Genomic DNA, 25,851 nt, shown 5'->3' with positions numbered 1-25,851 from the left:
GAAAGTCCCGTGAGTATTTCCATTTTTGCATACTGACAACAAGTCTTGTTAAACTTTACAGACTTCAATGAACGAGCGTCGGTGGGCACATGGGGGTCAAATAGACGGAGCACAGTAGAACTGTCAGGAGCACAATAATTTGGACTAAAGTGCACGTTTTGCTAAAATATTTTTGTTAGAAATTAAGTGTAGTTTTCAAATTCTACATGTAGCACGAGTAATCATATTTATGAGAGTAGGCACAGTTGTTGGAATAGCCCAGTAATGTAATATAATTAATTAACAAGTTATGCTTTTGTTTATTAACACTTTAATTTAGTTGTAATTTCTGAAATTAGAAATTAGTCGTTTTCAGGTTTAGAGTGTAATGTTTGTATTTTAGCCCCTTTTTTTCTTATAATGTACAGCATAGATACTACATAGATATTCACTATATTTGTTTTCATTGTTGTCCCAAAAATGCAGCTCTTGTGTGTAAAGCCACTTTCTTATGCCAACATACAAAACCATCATTACTCAATCAAAAGCTTCGAAAGTGGTACAATAACGTATGTTTTTATGCAGCTTATGTTTATACAGTGGCTAAGAAAGGAAGTGTAATTTATCTTTGTTTGTTGTGATTCGCTAAAGTGTTGGCCAGTAATGACACTTTTTAACTGCTTTAGAATTAGCTGCAAAAAATGTAACAGGTTTTTAGTGTCAAAAATATTTAATTGATAAGTAATAATGGGGCAGTGGAGAAAACAAGGGTGTGTGTCAGATTTCATTACAAGTTTTCACATCTTTGGAATTCTCTTGAATCCAGGAGCTTTCCTTACTTAATTTCTTTGTTCAATATCTTTGTTTCATGGTCTCTCAACACGATCATCTTCAGCGCACTTGTAAAGAGAATCCATTTAATCGGAAGACGACCACTTCTGTCAGCTCTTTTGTATCCAGACCCCCAAAAGGACCCCGTCCGGCACGACCTCCTGCTCCTGGATATGGATTTCCTCTCATTAAACGCAAAGTGAGGCACAAGAGATTTTGTTTTGACTATTTTAAGAAAGGAACTTTAACTGTGGCATATATAATTTGTAAATACTTGTCCTGTCATCGTATTTGGTAGGTTCAGTCAGACGAGTATATCCCAGTAGAAGACATCCATGTTGAGATGAGTGATCTGGAGAAACGGTTGGATGAACTGGAGCGGAGAGGGGTGGATCTGGAGAAGAGCTTACGAGAATGTTCAAATGGTAAGAGAACCACATGCTACAGAATACTATCCAGTGTTTTCAGTGTCCCAGAGCGGCTCGGCCCTCAGTGAAGTTTGTGTAGTGTTCCATGCTAAGAGTTTGGCTCGTTTATAACTTGCATTTGAAAACCTAACATGCGGCGAATCTTCCTATATTTGCGATTCATCTGCGAGTTGAGAGAGTTGACAAAGTAAAGAATCAATGGCATTTTATTGAATTATTTTGTCTGTGCACTCATTACCATCTTTCATATTGTGAACTGTAACTGCATTTAGCCAGGTTATCTAAGGCCCCGTTTACACGTACATGGTTATTTTGAAAAACTGAGACATTTCCTTTCGTTTGTGCCCTTCGTTTACACGCAAACGGAGAATTCGGAGAATAAACTGAGAAAAACTGAGTTTTAGGCAGCCAACGTCACAGTATGAGACGGGATTTTCGGGATTCTGATTGGCTAACGTGGGCTTGAGCTTCTCGTTACACTGCCACCTACAGGTTTGGCATGCTCTTGAAGTCATATACACGGGTTCGTGTAAACGAACACGTTTTTGAAAACTGATAGGTGTGTTTGAAAACGGAGAGGCGTGAAATGTCCGTTTATGAAAATAGCAGTCTACGTGTAAACGTAGCCTAAAGGTTTCTTACCCGTAGATCATCTAAACAGAGAAGCAGACAGTTCATGTGGTTTATAGAGGCTAATCATCCTGAGACTGAGCCCCCAGACTAAGAACTCCAAACTTGTGCTAATCTTCATTAAAATACACTCTGTTCTAAGCTAATTGTCCCATTCTGGCTCCATTTTTAATAAAATTTTCTGTTGTTTTGTCATTTTAGACGATGAGGAGGAACATCTACTTGTTGACTGGTTTACTCTAATTCATGAAAAACACCTACTGGTACGGAGAGAGGCTGAGCTGGTCTACACGTAAGTGCACTATTGGCATTCATTTAGTCTGCTTCAACATCAATAACAACACGCTATATTAAAGGATAATTCCGGTATTTAACACCTTGAGTCTATATTGTAGTTTGTTTTGGATGAACAAGAGTGGTGGACAAATTTTTTTTGACAATGGTTCCTCTCTCGAGTTTTTGACTATAAAAGAATTGGCCATGGACCCATTTAACATTGGAGTCAATGGTCATGTCCGAAAATGTCATTAAAACAACCTTTAACATTAGTTTTCAAAACTGTGCAACTCACCGAGTGATTAGTGATGTTAGTTGATGTTCCAGAAACAAAAAGTGTTGCGAAATACAGTTTCTGTCGTGTTTTATTCGTCATTTTGTAAAATCCCATTGAATTCTGTTGAAGGACTGAGTGCTCGTTAATATTTATGCGCTACCGGAAACTGAAAGGGGGCTGTTTACATTTGGTCGATGTAGTCTTTTTGCTCGCTTCCGTTTCTCATAAGGCTAGCGAGCAGAGCAACTGTGCTCCGGGAAAGTAAGCGAAATAAACAATATTTTTTTTTAGTAACTTTACCGCAGTTTTTGACCGCACAAATTCTAACCATTTTGAAAGACGTGACCACTGACCAGTGCAATATGAAGTTGAACTCGACTGTGACCGTGAGAGTCCCGCGAGACATAAACATCGGTTATCGCCATCAAGTGGTCGGAAGTGTGCTAACGCTTCAGATTCAAATATTGAGCGGAAGTTACACGGTTGAAGTGTCTGAAAAAATAGTTACACTATAGCAAAATAAACGGATTGGAATCATATATTGCGACGATATATTGTTTATAATCATCAACGAACACCACTAACCACTCGGTGAGTTTAACAGTTTTGTAAACTAACATTATTGGCTGTTTTAATGACATTTTCGGACATGACCATTGACTCCAATTTTAAATGGGTCCATGGCCAATTCTTTTATAGTCAAAAACTCGAGAGAGGAACCATTGTCAAAAAAAATTTGTCCACCACTCTTGTTCATCCAAAACAAACTACAATATAGACTCAAGGTGTTAAATACCGGAATTATCCTTTAACATACTGTTGCACAGTGGCACTAAAATAAACGTATACAATGCTAGAAAAGGAATTTAACAACACTACAAATGCACACAACTAGACCTAGAGAAAAGGGTGAGAAAAAAGTTTTCTGGATTATTTTTCTGTGTTTCAATACATGAGTTAAATTCTTTTTGCACTAGGCTCTATTATTACATTTTCTTTAGCTATGAGACTGTCTTCTATTTAAAAACTTAAATGCTCTCAAATGTCCTTTCAGTGTATATTTAGCAATGTATCTGATGACTGTTCAGTGACATTTCATTTAAGGCTTATTTCACACACAGTGCAGGAGCGGTAACTGAGCGTTTCTTTTTGGTTGCCTTATTAATAGATTACAGCACACGTGTTGCATCCCGGAACCGGCAGCAGTACACATTTAGTTTAAATGCTCAGTCTATTTTTTCCTGCGTGGTGCCCGCTGAACTCAGCAGCTCTGTCCACAGACTCGAAAAGACATGAAAGCTAATCAAAAACTTTTGAACTCTTAAATGCACACGATTGAAGTAGCAACACAGCTGGTTGGGAGATTTATGTGAATTATTTACTATTTTGACATAATTTGATCTTCATCCTCATGTAGGGGAGAGTGGGGTGAGTTGTGCCAGGGGGGAAGTAGTTCCACCCCTTGTTTCTGGAAAACCATAGGAGAAATTGGTCATGTGACCACATAATATTGAAAAGCAATCAATTTTACTCATCCTCCAAAGAAGAGAGACACATGGCATGAGTGTAAACACATTTTAGCTTAAAAAACTGTTTTTTTCCTTTCAAAGTAAAATTTCTATGATTAAGGTTTTTGGATTGTAGTGTCTGAACAAGTATAGACACGTTTGAAAACATTTCACATATGCTTTAGCATGCTATACAATGAGTGTATACAGTTAGCATAAAGTTAGCTCTTAACTGCTGGATCATGCTAGTTTTTCAAACTTGTGGGTCTGGGGTGATTTGTGCCAAAGGGCCTGGGTTAAGTTGTGCCAGATCCAGACCACCTATACCTACATACTCACAGGGGATAATCTGGAGAAGTGAGGAGATGGGCATATCTCATCAGTGTTTGACTTAGGCCTACCTGCCATTTGTTTAATTTAGCTAACACTGATTTCAGTTTTGAGTTTGCACTATGTTATTAAAGAGAAGTTTTATTAAGTTTTTAAGTGGCCTAAATCACAGGATGTTTAGAAATTAGCCTAGTCACTTTATTCTTATATGTTACATAATTGACAGACAGCATTCTATGTCAAAAGGCATCTATTGCCAAAACCTTTTTGCCTGAAATGATTCACAAATATCATAAATTGTGTTGCTATGGTGCTCTAAATGGTTGCTAGGGCGTGGCTTGATAGCTTCACAATGATCCTGAGAGACTGATTGGTCGTCTGAGTAAAATGAGACCGCCCTCTTGTCTCTGTGACACTGTGATCCAGAGTTATGTTCAATACAAAATTTACCATATTGGAAAAACGCATGCTATGGTATTCTAACAGTTTAATAGGGTGACAATATCTAAATAAACCTTAAATTAGTAATTTTGTATTAAATTTGTCTTGCCTTTATATAGCATTACAGTTCATAACATTAAAATGTTCTGTTTTACTTCAGAAATCACTGGCACAATTTACCCCCAACGTATTTCCCCAAAGGCACAACTTACCCCGCACCAGGGGCAAGTTGTGCCACGAGACCACTTTTTTCCCAAAAGCTATATTTCTGAAACAATGTATTTCAGATCCAAAGAATTGGAACAAAAATTGTTCTCAGGGATGCCCCACATCCTGAAATATATGTAAATCCTTAAGTTGAAGGCATTACTGTCATGGCCTCACTTAAAAGTCACTTTGAGTAAAAACTGGCACAACTCACCCCACTCTCCCCCTACATACGATTCCATGACGATCAAGTTTGCAATGGTTCTCAATTTCTCTCTCTCAAAACAACAAGTTTTTCACAGTGTGAAACAGACATTAGAATGCAGGATAGCACTGACATTTTATCTGATTTTATTTGATAAATGTTACCCATTTTTATGCTCTTTAAATGTGTAAATATTTATAATTTTAACACAGCCACATTGGTGCCACATTGTAACCCACAGTTTAAGAACCAGATTCTTAAAGTTCCTGTCAATAGAGCTGTCAATATAATAATAATAATATACGTCACACCTTGGAGATGGAGGTTGGATTAAAGTTAAATATGAAAGAAGAATAAATCTGTGTCTGATCACTGTCTGGATTTCAGAGCTAAGCAGCAGAACCTGGAGGAGAGGCAGGCCGATGTGGAATATGAGCTTAGATGTTTACTTAACAAGCCAGGTATGAAACAACACAAAAACAGTGAGAATTTACTGATTAACCTTTTCTTGTGAGCAAATCCTCCACCTTTCTCCTATTAACTGCATCCTTTATTATATCCCTCCTTTAACTCTCTCTCCCATCTGCTTATGTCTCTGATAGAGAAAGAATGGACGGCAGAAGACAAAGACAGGGAAAAGCAATTGATGGCAGAACTTGTCACTATAATTGAGCAGAGGAACCAGATTGTTAACAGCATAGATATGGACAGACAGAGGTAATCGGTCAATGCACATGCCTCTGATTCAGAAACTAAGCTTAAGTATCTGTGCTATTTTTTTTCTGTTTTTCTGTACATTTGTTATTTGTATCAAGTTTGCATGCTGTTTTTGAGGAGTTTGTGATTTCTTATTTAGGGAGGAGGAGGAAGACAAACTAGTAGCTGCTATGCTGAAGAAAAAAGGTCAGTGTTATTTCACTTTTATCTGACTTCCTTTACACCACATCTTGCATTGATTCTTCTATTTCTTTTTTTTGTGTGTGTGTCAGATTTTCATGGACACGGTGAGCAGAAGAAGAAAGCAGGGAAATTTAAGCCCATGAAGGTTTTGAAGAGACTGAGCATCAAGAATGAAGGAGTAAAGGACAACAGTCCCCGAAAAGAGAACAGTTGAAGAATAGACTGACTGAGGGAGAGAGAAAGAGAGGAAAAAAAGTATCTAAAATATTTACTCATGTCTAATTATTGCTTTTGATTACATTGCTATAAAACAGAGCCAGTTATGGTAAATTTAAGGTAGTAGCAGCTGAACTGATATACTACACTATTGCGGTATATAAGAGTGAAAACTGAACAGTCTTGATCAAAGTTTTTATGACTATCTCTTGAAAGGCTCAGCCACTATATAATCTTGCTATAATCTGTACAATTTGAAGTTACAGAATGCTGATACTGATTGTGATTGTGAGATGATATTGAGAGTCCAAAATAACCCTGGGAAACTTTCACACATATCCTTCTTTTAAACTCATTTTAACAGTCAGAGGAAGCTCAACAGTTTTTAATCCTAATTTAATCTGATTCTCTGAGTTTTTATATATTTATATTTTGCATAGAGGTACTGCTACTTGTATTTCTCTCCACAATGAAGAGTGAAAAAACATTTTTGTAGAAACTTTTTAGGCCTCATCCAGCCCTTTCATAAGTAAATATAGAAGTCTATAATGATTATAGATGCATATCAGATTTTGATCTGCCCGTGTCCGGTTGCACCAGCTGTGCTTAATTAAATAAAAAGCCTAACTGTAAATAGGCACTAAATTAAAATTTTCGCAGTATTCAATATTTGAGCATTGCACCATAAAATGTAACTACATATGTTTGTAATCTTTAGTACACTACACATTTACAAAAGCCTCCGAATAGGAGTAACGATTGGAAGAAAAAAGCAGATTGATTGAATAGCATCGATGATCGTTTACATTTTTTTTTAAAGAAATAGAATATTGTGAATAAATTACTTGGAGCTCTACAACATGAACCTGATCTGAAAAGTTGCACCTCTGTGTGTATCGCTCTCTGCCAACATAAATGTAATTTTTTTAGTTTGTACTTTTTTGCATTAGTATTTATGTATTGCTTCTTATTAATCTGTTATTTGTATTTACAATGTTATTTATAATATTATTTACGTAAAAAATACTTGTTATTTTGTGATTAAACATCGTATTTAAACAGAAACATTACTTTACCATTAGTTAATTGAGGCAATAATTGAGTTAGAATCAACTTGATAAACTGAAATTCACTATTGTAACAATGAAGGTAATTTTCATATAATGGGACGATGCATTGCTTTACGACTTACTGTCTCCTGCTTTCAGAACAAAATTACAAAAAGTACAGAGTTACAAACTAACTAGTAGTTACTAACCCTCTAGTGTGGAAATTATGTTCCAATTTAAATAAGAACTTACAAACAGCTGGTGCAACCCTTCCCTGGACAATATTTTTTATATACAAATGTATTCATTTTAAAAGTATGATGATGATCAATACTGATTCATAGACTGATTGGCTAAAAAAGTATTTTGTGCCTTTAGAATTAATTACAGCCTACATTTGTCATGGCATTGTTTTGACAACCTTATGCAACATCACAACATTTATTTCTTACTGAGATTGTGTATTGACAGTCAAAACACTCTCTACTCCAACACACCCAAAGACTTTCAATGAGGTTATGGTCAGGAATCTGGTGGCCAATTGATTTGTGAAAATGATTCCTCATGCTTCCTGAACCACTCTTTCACAGTTTTAGCCCAATAATTCTTGCAATTGTCATCCTGGGATATGACCATGGGGCGAAGGGATCTTCTGTAATGTTTGGTTGTTTAAGAAATGAAAAGCTACACTGTATTAGTTAGAGATAAAATAATTGTTACCAAACATATAACATGGCAGAAATATATTATTGATCACTGCAATAATGATCCAATTCTAAATGTTTTGGTCAACCAGTGTATTTAATATGAAAAATATTTAACAGATTAATATTGAGAACATAATAATGTATTATTTTCAATAATAATGTAGAAAAGATTGTTCAAATATATTGTTACAACACTAAATCTTTATGGTATTTACTGACAGAATATTAGTTCATAGTAGAAATTCAGAAGCAGATTTTTTAAATTTCATTGGAAAATTTAGGTTAACATACTGTACGTACCTAAAGTGTTACAAAATCATCAAACTTGTAAATGTATCTGATAACCCTCTGAAATGTCATTAAGCTTGTTACAGAGTTACCAGACAAATCTGCACCTTGCATCATCGGTGACAGATAAATGTTAAAATGAGAGATAACATAAAAATAAGTCTAAACTATTTTAATGAAAACAAAAAAGACTGTAACTCAAACAAACGGTAACTGTAGGCATGTTAATGTTATACAATAATAGATGTTCCTCACTCTTTAAAGCAATATGCAATATTAAGCTTTAGTTAAATAATTTTAAAATGTTCACTGTAGAATGTCGCATGTTGTGTGTTGGGCCTTATTCTCTGTAAACCCAAGCAGGAATTTCTGAAGGAGTGCCTTTAATCTGTTTAATTTATGTATATGTCCTCTCATTGGCTGTTGAGTGTCCTTGAATATTTAGTTGACATTTCAGTTTGTGTGTCATCTGCAAGTATTTTATTGTTAATTTGCATTCATCAGATTTTAGTATTGCATTTGTATGGTCAGAGCGGTTGTCTGCGCCTATGAATATGTGTGCCTGATCAACCCCAAGGGCTTTTCGTTGTCTCTAAAACAGTCAGTGCTTTTAGGATGGAGGGCATCAAAAATAAAATGACTTCATGAAACAAAAGCCTTTCGCAGTTTTGGATTTTTTTTAATTTAAACAAGTTTTAATGCTCATACTTGTCTAACACTACCTTATGTTATCACCTGCTCTTTCTCCATCCCTCTCTTTGCTCTGTAGTTCCTCTTTTCCGTTTAAATTGAGGGCCCTTAGTTCTTCACTGCGTTTCCTGTCAATCTTTTCAAGTTCACAGATTTTCTGAAAGAAAAATATCATACAATTAACACCAGAGAGTTTCGAACAACATAGCTTTAGTTTAAGACTAAGAAACGGCTAATAACAAACATTGATTAAAAACAGGACATTTCACTGGTGCTATAAAACATGAATAAATAACTTCCTAATTTTTTCAGGTTTTTAGACTGAAACTGTGGGTCAAGTCGCATTTAAAAACTGATGATGGCTGGTACATTGCACGAGAGTATTGGCTGTTATGAGCTTATGAGCATATGAGTTTGTATCCTCACCTGAGAGATCTCGGTGTTGATGAGGTGCTCGTATGTGTCACCTTTTCCCAGTGCCATCATCTCCTCTAAAAACTGCCTCCTGTCCTCAATCTCATCCAGAACTGTTGGTAAGAAATTACATTTAAGTATAGTTCTCATGTTGATGCTTACTATTGAGATCCTTATCAAGGTCAATTAAAGTGTCTGTAAACATGACTCTCCCTGCCTCCCTCTAAATTATGATTAATAAACTGAAATAAAAAATAAATAAATAGAACTTCTTTTACAAAAAAAAGAAAGAAAAAATAATTCAATAATCAGTATAATTGAAATCCGATCACTCAGACGAGAAATGAACAGCAACTGCCCGTCTCACCCTCTTGGAATTTGTCTATCTGTTGCTCTCTTTTTTCTGTGGAGTCTCTTTGGGAGTGAGTTGGCCTAGCATCCTTTTTACCAGTAGAAAGAACATTTTGTAGCCTTCTCTTCTCTTTCTCCAGATCCCCTAGAAAGCGAGAAGAATCAGCAGAGAAGGATGGAAAGATCTTTGTTGTTACACTTTTAAAGACTTCTGCAACAAACACAGGTTAGATGAATTCATGTAGGCTGAAAGGTGTACTGTATACAGATATTAAACTACACTTGATAGCTCACACTGATGATGACCATGGATACTGTATTACAAACCAAAAAAGATGATTTTCATGATTTAAAAGAACTCTTTTCTTTTAAATGAGTCCAAAATCAACATAATACATAGTGTTGATCACGAGATACAATGGAGGAACAACAAACAACAAAAAATGCCTTCAGGCCAGGGTGTCAAGGGCAAAACAAAAAGGCTACCTTGGTCCTTGAGCCCACTTTTTGTATATGTTATCAGCAGTTTCTCAGCGTGAGAATTTCCAAAGGTAATGAATGTTTTTTTTTTTTTTATCAAACAATACTTACCTTTTGACTCTCCTTGCTATAATTTTGGAGTTATGAATCTTTTTATTTTAAAAGTTTATGTCATTCAGAAAAAAATGTAAATGCCTTCAGGGCTTTAAGGGTTAATTATTTTGGGCTCCTAAGTTTGTCTCACAGAAATGCTGTGGCTTTATGTAAGCCTGATGAAGGTAAATGAACGAATAGATTTGTTACCCTTCAGGCCCTTCCTATCAGAGCATGCTACACAACTCTTTGTACAAGCACTTGTTCTATCCAGACTGGACTATTGTAATGCTCTCCTGGCAGGTCTTCCAGCTTGCACTATCAAACCTCTGCAACTGATCCAAAATGCTGCAGCCAGAGTGGTCTTCAACGAGCCGAAGAGAGCACACGTCATTCCTCTCCTCACAAAACTGCACTGGTTGCTGCTCACATCAAATTCAAGTCACTGACTTTTGCTCAATGATCTGCCTAGCTCAACCAGAGCTGCTGAGTCCGTGGCCATTTTCAAGAAACGGCTGAAGCACTTGAATATTGTTGTCCTACTGTTAGTTTCACTGCTTCTATTGTTCTCATTTGTAAGTCGCTTTGGATAAAAGCGTCTGCTAAATTAATAAATGTAAATATAATGGGAAAAAATAGCAGCAGCGAGGAAGATTGGGTGATAAAGAGTATAGTATAGGGGAAATGTTTATTGCTTGTTGTTTATTGTTTGTGAAATTGTTTGCACTCACGTGTTGCACTAGGCTGAAACTTTTCTCGTTTGTAATTATCTCCAGCACTGCATTTCTCTGCACTGCGCCTCAGCTGGTGACCCGTCAGTGATGTCACTCTGCAGACTCTGGGCTCTGACTGCACTTTTTTCTGCTCAACTGGAGTAAACGTTAGTGGAAGAGCGCCCCCATCTGATCAAACAAACACAAAAAGACAGTGTGGCATAAAATTGCCAGGACAGTTGTAGTAGGATATTATAAAATCTGTCACATGAACTCACTTTTCAGCTGATTATTGATTTGCTTCTGTTGAAAGTCTGTTAGACCAGACTTTTGCATCATTACTGCAATGAAAGAAAACAAACCCACAGATGAGGGCAAAGAAAAGAAAACAAGATATGCATGATTGTTGGAACACACTCTCTCTCTCTCTCTCGCTCTCTCTCTCTCTCTCTCTCTCTCGCACACACACACACACACACACACACACACACAAATATATGGTTTTCAGGGATTCTCCATAGGCGTAATGGTAATGGTTTTTATACTGTACAAACTGAATATTCTAACGTTATCCCCTTACACTAACTCTAACGTCACCCATCACAGAAAACGTTCTGCCTTTTTACATGTAAAAACATTTTCCTTATGTTTTTATGGTCCCCATGAGCATTCAGGTTGAAGTCCCCACCGGCATAGAAAAACATGTAAGTTAACTTAGGCTACACAGTACTCACTCACACACACACATACACACACACACACACACACATACATTGTATTAACTGTCGTGTCTCTGTTCTGTAGTTAGTGACTCTGGACTCCTTATATTTGAATCCGCTGGCCATCATTCCTGCAAAATAAAAACACTTTACTTGTTTGTCATAAACCAATAAAGCTGGTATTTTTGTCGTCAAATGTTTACTCACGTTACAAACGCAAAAGCAGCAAAGCGGTTCCTATGGTAACACACGCAAAACACCGCGGATAAATTAATCCAGCAAAGCAGAGACCACCAGTCTAATAAAGAAAGCTGAACAAACTCTTTGTGTTTTAGGGTGTTTAGAGTTGCTTTCGAGATGACAAATCCACACGATTTCGATCTGATTCAATGTTTTGCAAAGCTCCCAATAAACGTTATCCGTCAGGTGGTTTCGATCCTGTGTTGTTCACAACGTGTGGTGACGTTTCAGGGGAACGTGTTAGGTTAAAAAACTACAAAACATGGCGGATATACGCGGCCGATGGTGAGAGGTTTGGATAAAGGTTTGAATGACTAATCAAAGTTTATCCTGATAAAAATATATACTTATGTTATCTGTGTTATATTTCATCTGCAATAACAATGTGGACTTTTTATAAAGATCCGTTTGGCCATTAACTTGTATGCATCATGCATTATAAGGAGAGCTCTCCGGGTCATCCTATGGAAATGTAACGTTACATTTTTCTGTCCCTAGCCTTTACAGAAATATTACACTTGAAAAAGACTTTAGGCTTACAATTTCTTTATATTTTAGAATGAAACAATGTTATTTGAACAATTACACCTTCTTGAGCCATCAATGAGCAATGTTTGTTTTTGAATTAGGCCTAATTAATTTCAAACACCACAGGAGTGCTCATCCCTACAGTACAGAGGGAAAGTGGTTTATTTTAAGGTCAAAAACATATACAATAACTATAACATAACTATCAAATATATGATGTAAATTACATGGAAAAAACAAAATGCAGAATAAATATTATATATGAAAGTAGTGGTCCCCTGGAGGTGTGTCACTGGTGTTACCATTCAACAAAAATCTCTATGAAGAAAGGCCCATGGTAAATCCACTGCCTCTTATAAGTTATCAGAAATGTTCTCATTTATCTCATGATTTCATATGAAGCTTTTAGTTGACCTCACTGTTATCTACTTTATTGTTAGGGAATTGAATACAAATGAATATAAAATAACTAGCTTCCGGCAAACGAAAGCTTTGACTCCTTTCGCAATATGGATATTTTTCTTATACGAACACATCGCTTCGCTTCATTAGGCCTACATTAAACCCCCAGAGCCGTGTGGAGCACTTTTATTATGGATGGAAGCGCTTTTTAATGGACTTCAAAACAGAAACGCCCATTCACTGCCATTATAAAGCTTGGGAGAGCCAGGACATGTTTTAATATTGTATTTGTCTGAAAGAAGAATGTCATGTACACCTAGGATGGCTTGAGGGTGAGTAAATGGTAATTTGCATTTTTGGGTGAACTATCCCTTTAATTTAGTGAGTATACTGTGATTGACAACATGGGGTTTGATACCTTGCAGCAGCCATTTTGTAAAATGCATTTTTAATGAAAACTGCCACTGGTGTTACTGTCATTGGTGTCACCTTCCTTATGGGTAACCCCAGTGAAGATCAGTACCATCAGTTACTCCCATTTATAGAATAACTTTATTCAAAGCTATTCATTTGAGCTAAAGTTCTTTTGCATAAAATAGCACTGAGACTTTAATTCTAACTTTTCTTTATCATTGTTAATCCTCCTTTGGTCAGGTATGGCTCAATTGAGTCCAGCTGAGAAGCAGCAACTTTACAGACAGCATAGGGATGCTGACCCTGAACGCAGAGCAGAATACTTGCAGAAAAGGAAACAGCTATGCTAGGTACATTGACAAAAAAGAGAAAGAGAATAAGCGATTTAAGTGAAAGGGAGAAGAGAAGTGAACGTAAGGCGTGGACGGTCCGTCAGCAAAGAGTCAGAGCAGGAGCATTCTCGACTGTGTCATGGAACTTCTTTGAGGCAAGCTCCGGAAAGGGTTCCCCAGATGGAGTGGGGGCTGCACTGCAAGAGAACAGCTGATACATTAGTTCATCAAGGGAAATATATCCCTGATGCACAGAGCTTTTTCCAGCTGCTGAAGGACACAAGCCAGTTGAAACTCTACTAAAATCAAGTCAGGAATCTTGGTGTGTCTCTAGAGTCAGACCTTAGCTTCAGTAGTCATGTCAAAGCAGTAACTAAATTAGCATACTATCATCTGAAAAATATTGCAAGAATTAGACGCTTTGTTTCCAGTCAAGACTTAGAAAAACTTGTGCGTGCTTTCATCACCAGCAGGGTGGATTATTGTAATGGACTCCTCACTGGCCTTCCCAAAAAGAACATAAGACAGTTGCAGCTCGTACAGAACGCTGCTGCCAGGATCCTGAGCAAAACCAGAAAATATGAACACATCACACCAGTCCTCAGGTCTTTACACATGGCTCCCAGTCACATTTAGGATTGATTTTAAAGTATTATTACTGGTATATAAATAATTTAATGGCCTAGGACCTCAATACATTGCAGATATGCTCACTGAATATAAAGCCAACAGATCACTCAGATCATTAGGATCACATCAACTAGAAAAACCAAGGGTTCACTCAAAGCAAGGAGAGTCCGCTTTTAGCTATTATGCCAGCCGCAGCTTCCAGAAGAGATCAGGTGTGCTCCTACAGTAGCCACATTCAAATCCAGACTCAAAACGCATCTGTTTAGCTTTGCATTTACTGAATGAGCACTGTGCCAATGTTCGTCTGACTGTTTGCATTTTATTTTTTATTCTAAACTGTTTTAATTATTCTTATTTCTTTTGATTTTTTTTAATTTATTCTATGTAAAGCACTTTGAATTACCATTGAGTATGTGCTAAATAAATAAACTTGCCTTGCCTATGTGAGTGAGGGAGAAGTTGAGAAGAAGGATGAAGGTTTAAGGCAAGTGCCCCTGTTCACCATTAAAGGCACCATGAAAATACATGAGGTCCTCAACGTTTCTCCCGACATGCTCAAATACAGGGACTTAAGCTGTTTCCAGGCTGCTGAGGGGGTTTGATTGTCCATGCCACATCCTGGAAAGTTTACTCTTGTAGCTATGGATGCAATCAATCAAACAGGCAAAGATTTCAGACCCAATGTCATCAAACAGCATCACAGTGGGCTATGATGTGTTGTGCGATCTGATGATGATCCCTACCCTGGCATCATCCTACTGGTGAAGGTAAACAATGTGAAAGTCAAGTGCATGCACCGCAATGGAGTGAATAGTGTTTTTTCTGGCCAAGCCCCAGGGATGATTTTAACTGGTACGGTGATGACCAAATCATATGCCTGATTCCAGAGCCCCAGGCACCGAATAAGCGTTCAGTTCAGATTGATCAGCGGTTCTGGGAGTTCATTATCGGGCAGTTGGACAAGTAAGGCACCATGAAATGTAAAATGGCGAAAGTTCGAAGTTTACCCCTCTTAGTCATAACCTAGTATAATAGCATGACATAAATAGTAGTGGACAATTGCAATTTAGACAATGTACTTTGTTGTACATTTTAGTTGTTTTCTAATGGAGTTAAAATGTGTTTTTTAAATATTGTTTAAGATCTTTCACTAACTGCTTTCACTAAGTGTCAATGAGCTTTCTCATTGAGAAAGTCTTTGATTGTATGCCAAATGTAACAATTTAGTCTCTCTCATCTACCTAATTATAGTTGAAGAATAATGATCTTTGGTCTTATGTCACTGGTGATTAATTGTGTCATTGGTGTTACTGTGTTTTTTTTCTGTCACATTAAATAAAATGTGTCACATGTGACATGATTACATAATGACAACTTTACATCCATTCAATTTTGCTACACTCAAGAGTTTAACTTTAAAGGATTGTATCATTACTTATAACTATTTTCATTGTCATAGCAAATGCATGGTTGCACAAATGAACTAACATAATTCAATCACACCTGATTCAAATAAAATAAAAATCTTCGTATTTGTTGCATTATCATTATTTGTCTCTGACTGCATGTGCTGAAAAAAAATAAAAATAATAGGCCTATTTCATAAAAACCTTTAATATTGCCAAAGTAGTAAGGTAACACCAGTGACCAAAACAAAATTGTTCATGCGGTCTTTGAATAAATGCACAAAAAAGAAAAGAAAAATCATTAAGCTGTCATTTATGTGTATTCATAAAGTCAAAGGGTAATCTAATAATGTGGTCTAAATTTAAAGGTGCATTAAGCAACTTTTCATGTTAAAAATACCCGTTTTCTAACCCGTACATGCTTAAACAATTGCCTGATGGGCTGAATGAGTCCTTCTCTGATCACTGAGAGTGTCTATATAATCCTGTAAAGTAAAATAAATAAGAGGGATTCGGGCCGGAATTTTAGACTGGGCGTGACGTCATGCGCGTTCACGGCACGCTCACATAGCCATGTCTGGCAGGTTTGTGTATTCGCCGGCATTCTCCGTAGAAGATGGATTGTAAGAGACCTGCTTGTAGTTCATTTCAAACACCAACGCAAACTCCACGTAAGATAAAAAAAAAGAAAACGTTTGTCTAGTGCAACCAAAAGGGCCAAATTGGACTCAGACAGAAGGTTTCAACAAATGGAGAGATCTCCGGTCTGCTCTAGGGCTCAAACGTGTTTCCATAATAATACAATCATAAGTGGATACAGTAAACACATAACACAGTTCAACATGGAGATAGATGGAAATAAAAAACGAAGTTTTCTACTACCCCCGTTTTTCCCTCACACATAAGTGTGTAATTTCCTTTCACATATTTAAAATGACTTGCAGATTTATAACTTTATTACCTCTGAAGACATTATGATTGTAAACAAAAGATTTGCGGCTGATGCTCCTTTGATTATGAACAGCTCGTGCAAGTGTGCGTGTGCGTGTGGTCCATGAGCGTGCACATCTCTGGCTGCAGTTTCGCTTGCCGCCAGAGGTGGCATAGTTCTGCAAAAACTCAGAATGTTGCGCTATGCACCTTTAAATGTTAGAAAAAGAAATACATTTTGTGAAAGACCCGCGACTGCAGATTAACGTGCTACTGCATTTCTCTCCAATATGATAAAATTAAATTAAATTAATAGTATGTCCCAAAGCTTATGTATGCCTACTCTTTTTCTTCACAAAAAAGTACACACTTTTAGGGCGTAGTTTATGTAGGCGAATTGGGGCGCAGCACATCTTCTTCTTTATCTTTTGTACCAACTAAAAGGTGCAGTATCCGCCACCTACTGGATTGGAGTATGGAGCACAACTTGGTTGAAGACACTTGGTTGAGAAGAAGAAAAAAACTTTAATTAAATATTTTTTACCAGTCCTGTATAATTCAATAATTTGAATAATTCCTCATGAATTCTATCATTTGTTTCTTCTCCTAATATTTCCTTAGTGAATAATTGCTTACACCCCTATCTTTAGTGACTGAACTCATTTAAGTTGTTCTCTATTGTATTCTGTACATTCTAATATTTACTGGGTATTCTTGGAATCTACATATATCACAATTACCAATTTCATGTTTCCCTATTTTATATAAGCTTTAATTTAGTGTTGTATGCTCAATACGTAATCTTGTCATTATCACATCCTTATTCCTGTTATTAGCAGTTGTTCTTTCCACCCTCACACATTTCTTTGAATACTATACAGATGCCTTCCTCTTATTTCATTGTCCTATATCCTCTGCCACCTTTTTCACTTCAGTTCCAATCAGCCCCTTAATTTCCGCTATACTCATCGGTCACCTTCATTTATATAGCGCTTTTAAAAAAATAGACTGTTTCAAAGCAGCGTTACAGTGATAATAGGAAATGAAAGTAACAGAGATTGTTTTGGTTTTACAGCAGCTCTAGAATAAAGTTATTGTCCAGCTAAAGTTAGTTTTGATTGATTCACTTCCGGTGCAGGCGTGTAGTCTTTCTTTACAAATTGACTTCAACAAATTACTTGTCTGGCCTTAAAAATGTATAATACCGAATTATCGCTTCCGCATAGCAATGTGAACCAGAACTATTTTGACAACGTTTTATCTGCACAGAGGTAAAGAGAAGGAAAAGGGGGCCTTCACAGGGGAGAGAGTTGACACTTCAGGACTGCGTTGTCGTAGTGTCCAGGCGCAGGTCCTTCATCAGATCTGGATACGGCCTGGATCCGGTGGACTGCGGTAAACTTTGGGATAAACAGAGAGACTAATATTAGCGTAGACGCCACTTATGATGTAGCGAGTATATCAGGATTTATGAGGAGTGTTCCCGGTTCCGGCTGACCTAATCTATGCAGCCTAACATTGAATTATGGAAGTTTATAATGAGTTATGTGTATGCTAGGTCAAAGAAATGTGTTTGTAGTCTAGATTTTAACTGACTGAGTGTGTCTGCTTCCCAGGCAATGTTAGGAAGACTGTTCCAGAGTTTTGGTGCTAAATAGGAAAAGGATCTACCGCCAGCAGTCGATTTTGATATTCTATGTATTATCAGCTGGCCGGAATTTTGAGATCGCAATAGATGTGAAGGACTATAATGCGTTAGTACTGGGTAGTACTGGGGAGCTAAACTATTTAGTGCTTTGTAGGTAATCAGCAATATAAAAAAAATGTATACGATGTTTAATATGGAGCCAATGCAGTGTTGATAGAACTGGGCTAATTTGGTCATACTACATAAGAACTTTTGGAGCAGCTGTAGTTTATTTATTAAGCGTGCAGGGCACCCACCCAAAAGAGCATTACAATAATCTAGCATAAACACATTAACTAATTGTTCCGCATTTGTCATTGAGAGCATATGACGTAATTTTAATATATTTTTAAGATGGAAGAATGCGTTTAAAATGAATTTGAGTGATCTCCGACTGGTGAAGTCGAACATCATTAGTGCCGATGTGAATAATAATTTTCGAAAATTTACGATTAGCATTAGCCAGCACTTTTAAACTCGCTTTGATGTCAGGCGCTCTGGCTCCCGGCAAACATGTGACTATGGTGGCTGGTGTCTCTATTTTCCGTGTAATAGAATCACACTTTCAACAGGATTCTCAGTGGCTGTTTCACTGAGTGGGGAGAATCTATTTGTTATGGTGATCGGAACGGAAGAGCGCTGTTTCTCCCACTACTACAGCGTCTCATGGTCACCCAGTTGCCCTGCTGCACAGGCTCTACTGCCGGAACCGAACAATGTACAGAGTTCACTAAGCTAGTCGCATCCAAAGCAGTATCTAAAGCCCTTGTGTTGCATGTTTATAGTATAATAATCTGATGTTTAAAGTAATATGTTTGTTACATTAATCAGATAGAACAAATGCTTGTTACTTTAAGGGTTGGGACCGGAAGTGACGTGAAGGCTTGAATGTTTTTTTGCACACAGTTTGGTGATGTGAACGAGAAAACAGAAACAATAAAGAAGTGAAGTAAGCTCAAGTATTTACAGATAACAATTGCCGACGAGAATGGCAGATGATATTCCCATGCCGTCGTTATCTCCCCCGAGCCCTTTTTTGGCGCATCCCGGCGAGCCTACGGTCCCATGGAAACAATGGAAAAGATCATTTGAAACGTACCTCTTAGTAATGGGCCTCGATGCTGACCCGACGAAGCGGAAAATGGCCAAACTCCTTCACTGTCTCGGAGCCGAAGGACAGCATGTGTTTCGCACACTCGGAGACGTGGATGATTACGCTGCTGCAATGACACTGTTAGATCGACACTTTAAAAAAAAAAAAACAGTCTCCTGCTGAAACGCCTGCTGTTCCGAAATGCTCAATATGTCACTGATCTAAGAGGGCTGCCAAAACCGTGCTGTTTTGGTGCTTTAACAGACGAGATGATACGAGATCAGTTAATGGAGAAAACAAATAATACACTCATTCAGGAGCGGCTGCTATTGTAAGATGATGATCTCACTTTAGAGAAAGCTGTAATTCTGGCATCTCAAATAGAGTCTATCTAGAGTCCCAATGCGCTGCTAAATTAAACATGGGACATGAATCAAGTGTAAGCAGTGGGGACATGATACAAGAATGCACACAAGTTCACAGGGCAGAGGCAGATATATCTTCGAGTGCGGACATACAGTATGCACACCCTCAAGTTCAGCTGGACCCGTTTATGAGTCTGGATTTTTCTCTACTAGACAACAAGGGGGGTCAAATTCTGACTGTCAGTTGTCCCTGGCAACTAGAATGGCCAACACTGTTTGAAGGCCTTGGGTGCTTAGCTGCTTTCACACACCAACCCCACATTGAAACCAGTAATTAAGCCACTTCAAGCCACTTCGCCGCATTCCGCTGGCATTGCGTGAGGAAGTCACAGCAGAACTCAGTAAACTGCAAGCAGAGGGTATAATCAAACCTGTTGATGCCTCCCCATGGGTGGCTAATTTGGGTGGCTAAGAAAAAATCCGGTGGACAGAGTTTGTGTGGACTTAAGATCCGTCAATAAAGAAGTAATCCTAGATCGCTACACTCTGCCGACAATCGAAGAGCTGACTACACACTTTCACGGCTCAACAATTTTTTCCAAACTTGACCTTCACCAAGGTTATCTCCAGGTCCCCCTCCACCCAGACAGTAGGAATCTTACTGCATTTGTTACGCATGTTGGAGTATTCCGTTACACGAGGATGCCTTTTGGACTCAGTTTGACGCCTAGCTGTTTCCAAAAAATCATGTCCACCATCCTGGCCAGTGTCCCTGGCATTGGCATTTACCTTAATGATGTCTTTGTTCATGCCCCAAATGCAGTGATTCACGAACAGTGCTTAAGGGACACTTTGGCTGGCCTCAGTCAACACAATCTGACGCTTAATGTGGAGAAATGCTTATTTGCAGTGCCAGAGGTTGACTTCGTTGGCTTTCACGTTTCAGCTGAGGGCCTTTCGCAATTACACTTCAATATTTAGGCTATACATCTGGTGCCAGGGCCTTCGTCCGCAGCACAAGTTAAATCGTTTCTGGGGATGACAACATACTATATGCGTTTCCTGCCTCAATATTCCACCAGCACGTACCCTCTTCCGCCAGTTGCAAAAAAAGATGCTACTTGGACCTGGTCTTCGGCTTGTTCAGACGCTGTACGCAGACTCAAGGAACTGTTGCCAGTGGTTTTACTGTAGCTCACTTCAGTCTTGACTGCCCCACACTGGTCACTTGTGATGCTTCAGCTATTGCCGCTAGCGCGGTTATTTCACAACTCTAGAACGGCCTGTGGCTTTTGCTTCTCGGGCATTCAACCTGACAGAACAAAAGTACTCGGCTGGAGAGAGGGAGGCTCTGGCTTGTGTATGGGCCTGTGAGCGCTGACATGCCTACCTTTATGGCCAAAAATTCACCCTTCGCACCGATCACCAAGCCCTCACTGCACTTATGTCTCCTCGTGGGTCTGGCCACAAACCCTTGCGCATGTATCGCTGGACTGACCGTCTCCAGCAGTATGACTTTACGATATGCCTTAAGCCAGATTGAAACATGAATTGTCATGCTGGAACGATACATGCTTGGCCCGTGGATACTGTGTCATTATCCCTGCTAAGCTCAGAGGCCGGATGCTGGCCATGGCGCATGAGGGCCATCTTGTCATAGTCAAATTGAAGTAGCGTTGCAGAGAGCTGGTCTGGTGGCCAGGGTTGGACAAAGACATTGAGCTGCTTGTTCGGGACTGTACTCCATGTCTTGTAAGTGGGAAAACGGGCCCACCACCCCCAACACCACTGGGGACTTTGCCTTGGCCAACTCAACCTTGGGACCACATTCAACTAGATATCTGTGGTGAACTTCATGATGTGCCCCATCATTCGCATTTCCTCATTGTAGCTTATGATCTACACTCAACGTGGCCAGAGGTTGCACCTGTGGGCTCTGTCACATCCAGTTCCATCATTGACTTTCTGGAGTCGCTCTTTTCCCGTTGGGGCCTGCCAAGGTCCTTGACAATAGACAATGGCCCTCAACTAGTGTCTGCTGAGTTTACCAGTTACATCCAAAGCAAAGGGATCAAACACATACGAACAGCTTATTGTTGCATGCTTAATATAATAATCTGATGTTTAGTTAAAGTAATATGTTTGTTACATTAATAAGATAGAACGATTGCTTGTTATTTTAAGGGTTGGGAACGGAAGTGACGTGAAGGCTTGAATGTTTTTTGCACACAATTCGGTGATGTGAACGAGAAAACAGAACTAGTGAAGTAAGCTCAAGTACGAGTCGTATTTACAGACATAACACCTTGCATTCTTACTATCCTTGATTAAAGTTTGGATGCTAGTTCTGAAATCTTCTCCGTCACCCTGACTATCTCCCTGTTTTTCTTACATGTAAACCCCTCAGTACTGACAGAGAAGGCTATACTATACATGTGACACGAAGTGCAAGTGACAACAACAGGAGACATTACTCACCGTGTTTGTTGACTGATCCTACTTAACACAGTTGTTTGATAGAAAAAAAAAGACGGCAATCACGGATGGCAGGTTAACAGGCTAGCGATAACGATTTAGATAAAAGCTAGCGATGTCAGATTAATGTGATAGGCAATATTAGACTAACTAATATGTTGATACGTTGTATTTAGCAATATAAACAAAGAGGAATGATGTTAAATAGAGATTCAAAACAGAAAGCTAGGAGCTTACAGACGCAAACCATCAGCAAGGCAGACAGGAGCAAATGATCAGCAGCCATTTAACAACACTCTGATACCGCGTAAGACAATGCCTAAAGATTTCGTATGATATCTGAAGTTTGTCTTTCATCCATCTGCGATCCTTGCACCCACACTCCTGTGTTCAATATGAGTGTGCGAGTGGACCCATTTAACAAGGGATTATCTTTCTTTTTCACCTTGGATCTCTGTAACCTCAAGGGGGCACTTAAGTCCAAGTTAGCAGTGCAGGTAGGCCTACTGGTAAAAAGATCAAACAATTCATCAGGATAGACACAGAGGAGAGAACATTTATAAAATTAGGGGCTCGGGTAGATAAATACACATCATTGAATGTCCTGGCAGTAGATGAATAAAAACATCTAGAAAAACATGGTGAATGATAAGATTTGGGGAGAGTACAAGCCAGCACAGGGTCAAAAACCACTGGACAATGATCAGAAATAGCAAAATCACAAATTTCAAAATTAGTCACTGAAAAACAAAGCAAATTGTACAAAGTTAAGTGAGTACCTAAGAAATTAATAGAAATGCACTCTTTTTTTTTAAGGAAATGTGACGTAAACATGATATTTTATCAATGTTTTTCTAAATGTGTAAGCCTTTGGACTTAAAAGCCTTAATGGAGTTTAGTGCATTCCTGTGATAACAAATAAATGGAAGCAGGTGCAAGCGTATGTGTGATCTCTTTTTATGTGAAATGGTAAATACCAGTTTGATTCAGCATGATTGCGTGAAGATTTGATTGCGCTCCTGGCAGAAATTAATAAATGACTGTCACTAACATTTAAAAAAAATGTAAAACATTGGTCAAATATTGATGCTGGATTCTGAAGACTTTAAGTAAACGTTTACATCTGTCATGCTAATTTTCAGAGGAGAACCTACATTGAGTGGGATTATATATGGGATTATTGTATAGAGATATAAACAAAAAGTAGTCAAAACACATCTAACAGAACATAAATAGTTTATTCTTTACAACATTAAAGTGCTTATATTTAATTAGCCTAACAAAATGTCAATCTCCGTCTTTATAATAGAAGATACAATACAATACAACAATCTTCAAGATACAGTAGCTACAATCTTCATATTAATAACGGATTGTCACCTTAAAAAAGGTCCTTTTGTGTGGTGGTGAAAGGGAACAAGCAATGCTCCTACATTTAGAAATATATAGTTAGCATCTTAATTTAATCTTTATTTTATTAGTTTATCAACTAATAATATTCCATGCTCAAGCGCCCACATAAAGCTTTGCCGCAAAACATAATTTTAGAGACGCGCTCCAGTTCACGGAGACCGAGACTGCAGAAAGCGCGCCCTGTTTGTTTTATATATTTTACAAAAGCACAAGGGTTTCTTGTTATTATGAGTTTACACAAATAAAAGTAGTTTCGAATGATGTATTATTTTTATCTATATGGCCATAAGTGATGGAGTATTTAGCAAAAATGCAAGTGATCGCACCGGCGCCATGTCATGCAGTATAAACTCGCTCCTCACAAACACTTGGATATGCGCCTAATAGCTGTAGTGTGTCGTCATTGGCCGATGACATGATGGCTTTGATGACATGCACCTGGGAAGGGAGGACAAAGGGACTTTAAAGAAAGGAGGTGTGGGACAACCGAGAGAGCTGGGGTGGTGAACGGGTGAGAACGTTTTGGCTGTCTCTCGGGGACAATAGGTCCTCCGGAGATGAAGATAATTAGTTAGCTAGCTGCCTTGGAATGAGATAGTTGAGTTGTAGAGGGGGGGAATTAGTTTCACCGATTACCTCAGAATATTGCTCGGCTGACGCCCACGTGCTACCGATACTATGAATGCCATGACACAGACGACGGATGGATTTTATGAATGAACTTTAAGTTCCGCCCCTGGAGAGTAGAGTGACGTCTTCGGTGGGAAGACGGATTGCGGCTCGCACTGCTCACCCCCGCTGGATGGGTCTTCTCGGCTCGCGAGAGGGAAGTGTTTTTAACTATTTCTATATGAATTGTTTGACTGTGTATGGCGTAACGGTAAGCGGGTTGGAGAGGGAGGCGGAGGAAATTGAGAACGGAGGAAACACGCCTTTACGTGTGTTCACTGTGTGCTGTGCAGGCTGGGGTGCTGAGTATTAAACACTGTGTGACGTATTGAGCGTGAAAACTCACTGTGTGTAGGCATTTGAATTGGTGTGCCGTGCGGAGTTTCCCGTGTTCCTTTTCCCTGGCTCCATATCTTACCTGTACCCGTATGATGAGTTTTAGTCTCCCTGATTTGAAATAAAGTGGAAATTCTCTTTGAAAACTGGCTGGCTGTTCTTTGACCACCGTAGGGCTGTTTATGAGGTTTATTACATAGCGAACATTTATCTAGCTTAACGTTAGACTGAGCTGCTATCCCAGAGATCATCCTCTTCATGTTTAACAAATCAAATTTTCTACTTACCGCGAGTAAGCGATGTGCAGTGTTCACATTATTTACTCGGTTTTGTATTTTTTGTGTAATTTGAATAATTAATATTGATCTTTAACCATTTTATTTTTGTTCTCACTTGATTGTATTGGTTTGTATTGTTTGTTTTTGTGCATCTGGATTCAAGTCTACGGATGGTTGTGTTCTCTTTTGCCTTTTTTAAATAAAAAACATTTTTTTAAATTACAAATTGTGTGGTGTGTGGGCCTTAATTGTCTGATAGCCTAAAAATGAATCACAGACCAGGGCCAGATGAGCCCCAGATGTAAAACATGAGTCGCGGATCTGGGCCAGATCCGGACCACACCTCATGGCATTAATAACTGTACTGGGCCAGTGGCCCAGATCTGTCTCTGATCCGTAATTCCAACCTGTTCCGCTATTGGGCCGTTGGAAAGAATGAGCCCGGCCCAGGTCCGTTTAGCGGATCTGCACCAAATGCTAATGAAGACCTGGGCCAAATCTGGCCTAAATACATTTTGCTGTCTGGGGCGCCAGTTATAAAAAGGCGGCCGAGGCGAGGCGGCAAAAGCATAACCAGCACAACGAGAGAGGGAGCCCCACTTAAGGGGATGCAGAGATGTTGCTGCGTCTTTATATTAACATTTCTGATTGTTTAAATTATCAGCCCTCGGAGGCCCCCTCAAAATGCAGGGCCCCAGGCAATTGTGACACATCTGCTCATTTTGATATCTAGCTAGTTTTCATTCAGGTGGTGAAATGGTAGGGTTGTGTGACGTCGTTCTATGGAGGCATATTAAGGCGGGGTTTAGGCTAGCGCTCTGGGGTGCTTTCGGCCCGACAGTGGAAACGGAACTTAAAGGGATAGTTCACCCAAAAATGAAAATTAGCCCATGATTTACTCACCCTTCAAGTCATCCTAGG

The 25,851-nt window shown here is 38.6% G+C and overlaps 1 protein-coding gene across 2 annotated transcripts; it reads right to left on the bottom strand.

Moving 5' to 3' along the window:
* Positions 1-695: 695 nt before the first annotated feature.
* cUnh22orf23 (chromosome Un C22orf23 homolog) lies at positions 696-12,214 on the bottom strand. 2 transcript variants are annotated; one of them, XM_079629492.1, is made up of 9 exons: positions 11,940-12,214; positions 11,786-11,863; positions 11,292-11,354; positions 11,032-11,202; positions 9,744-9,872; positions 9,389-9,489; positions 8,995-9,119; positions 1,085-1,204; positions 696-977 (listed from the first exon to the last, which is right to left on the bottom strand). In XM_079629492.1, exons 2-8 carry the CDS (start codon positions 11,859-11,861, stop codon positions 1,111-1,113), a joined length of 759 nt encoding a protein of 252 aa, XP_079485618.1. In that variant the 5' UTR covers positions 11,862-11,863; positions 11,940-12,214; the 3' UTR covers positions 696-977; positions 1,085-1,110. The 2 variants fall into 2 exon arrangements, with proteins under 2 accessions (XP_079485618.1, XP_079485617.1); XM_079629491.1 differs by having other exon boundaries at positions 9,008-9,119; positions 11,940-12,193.
* Between the last annotated feature and the right edge of the window lie 13,637 nt (positions 12,215-25,851).

Source organism: Phoxinus phoxinus, assembly GCF_949152265.1.
Source record: "Phoxinus phoxinus genome assembly, chromosome: 11".
In the NCBI taxonomy this organism is placed as follows: domain Eukaryota; kingdom Metazoa; phylum Chordata; class Actinopteri; order Cypriniformes; family Leuciscidae; genus Phoxinus; species Phoxinus phoxinus.
Note: the sequence above shows the minus strand (reverse complement) of the source record. Positions and strands in the feature narration are given on the sequence as shown.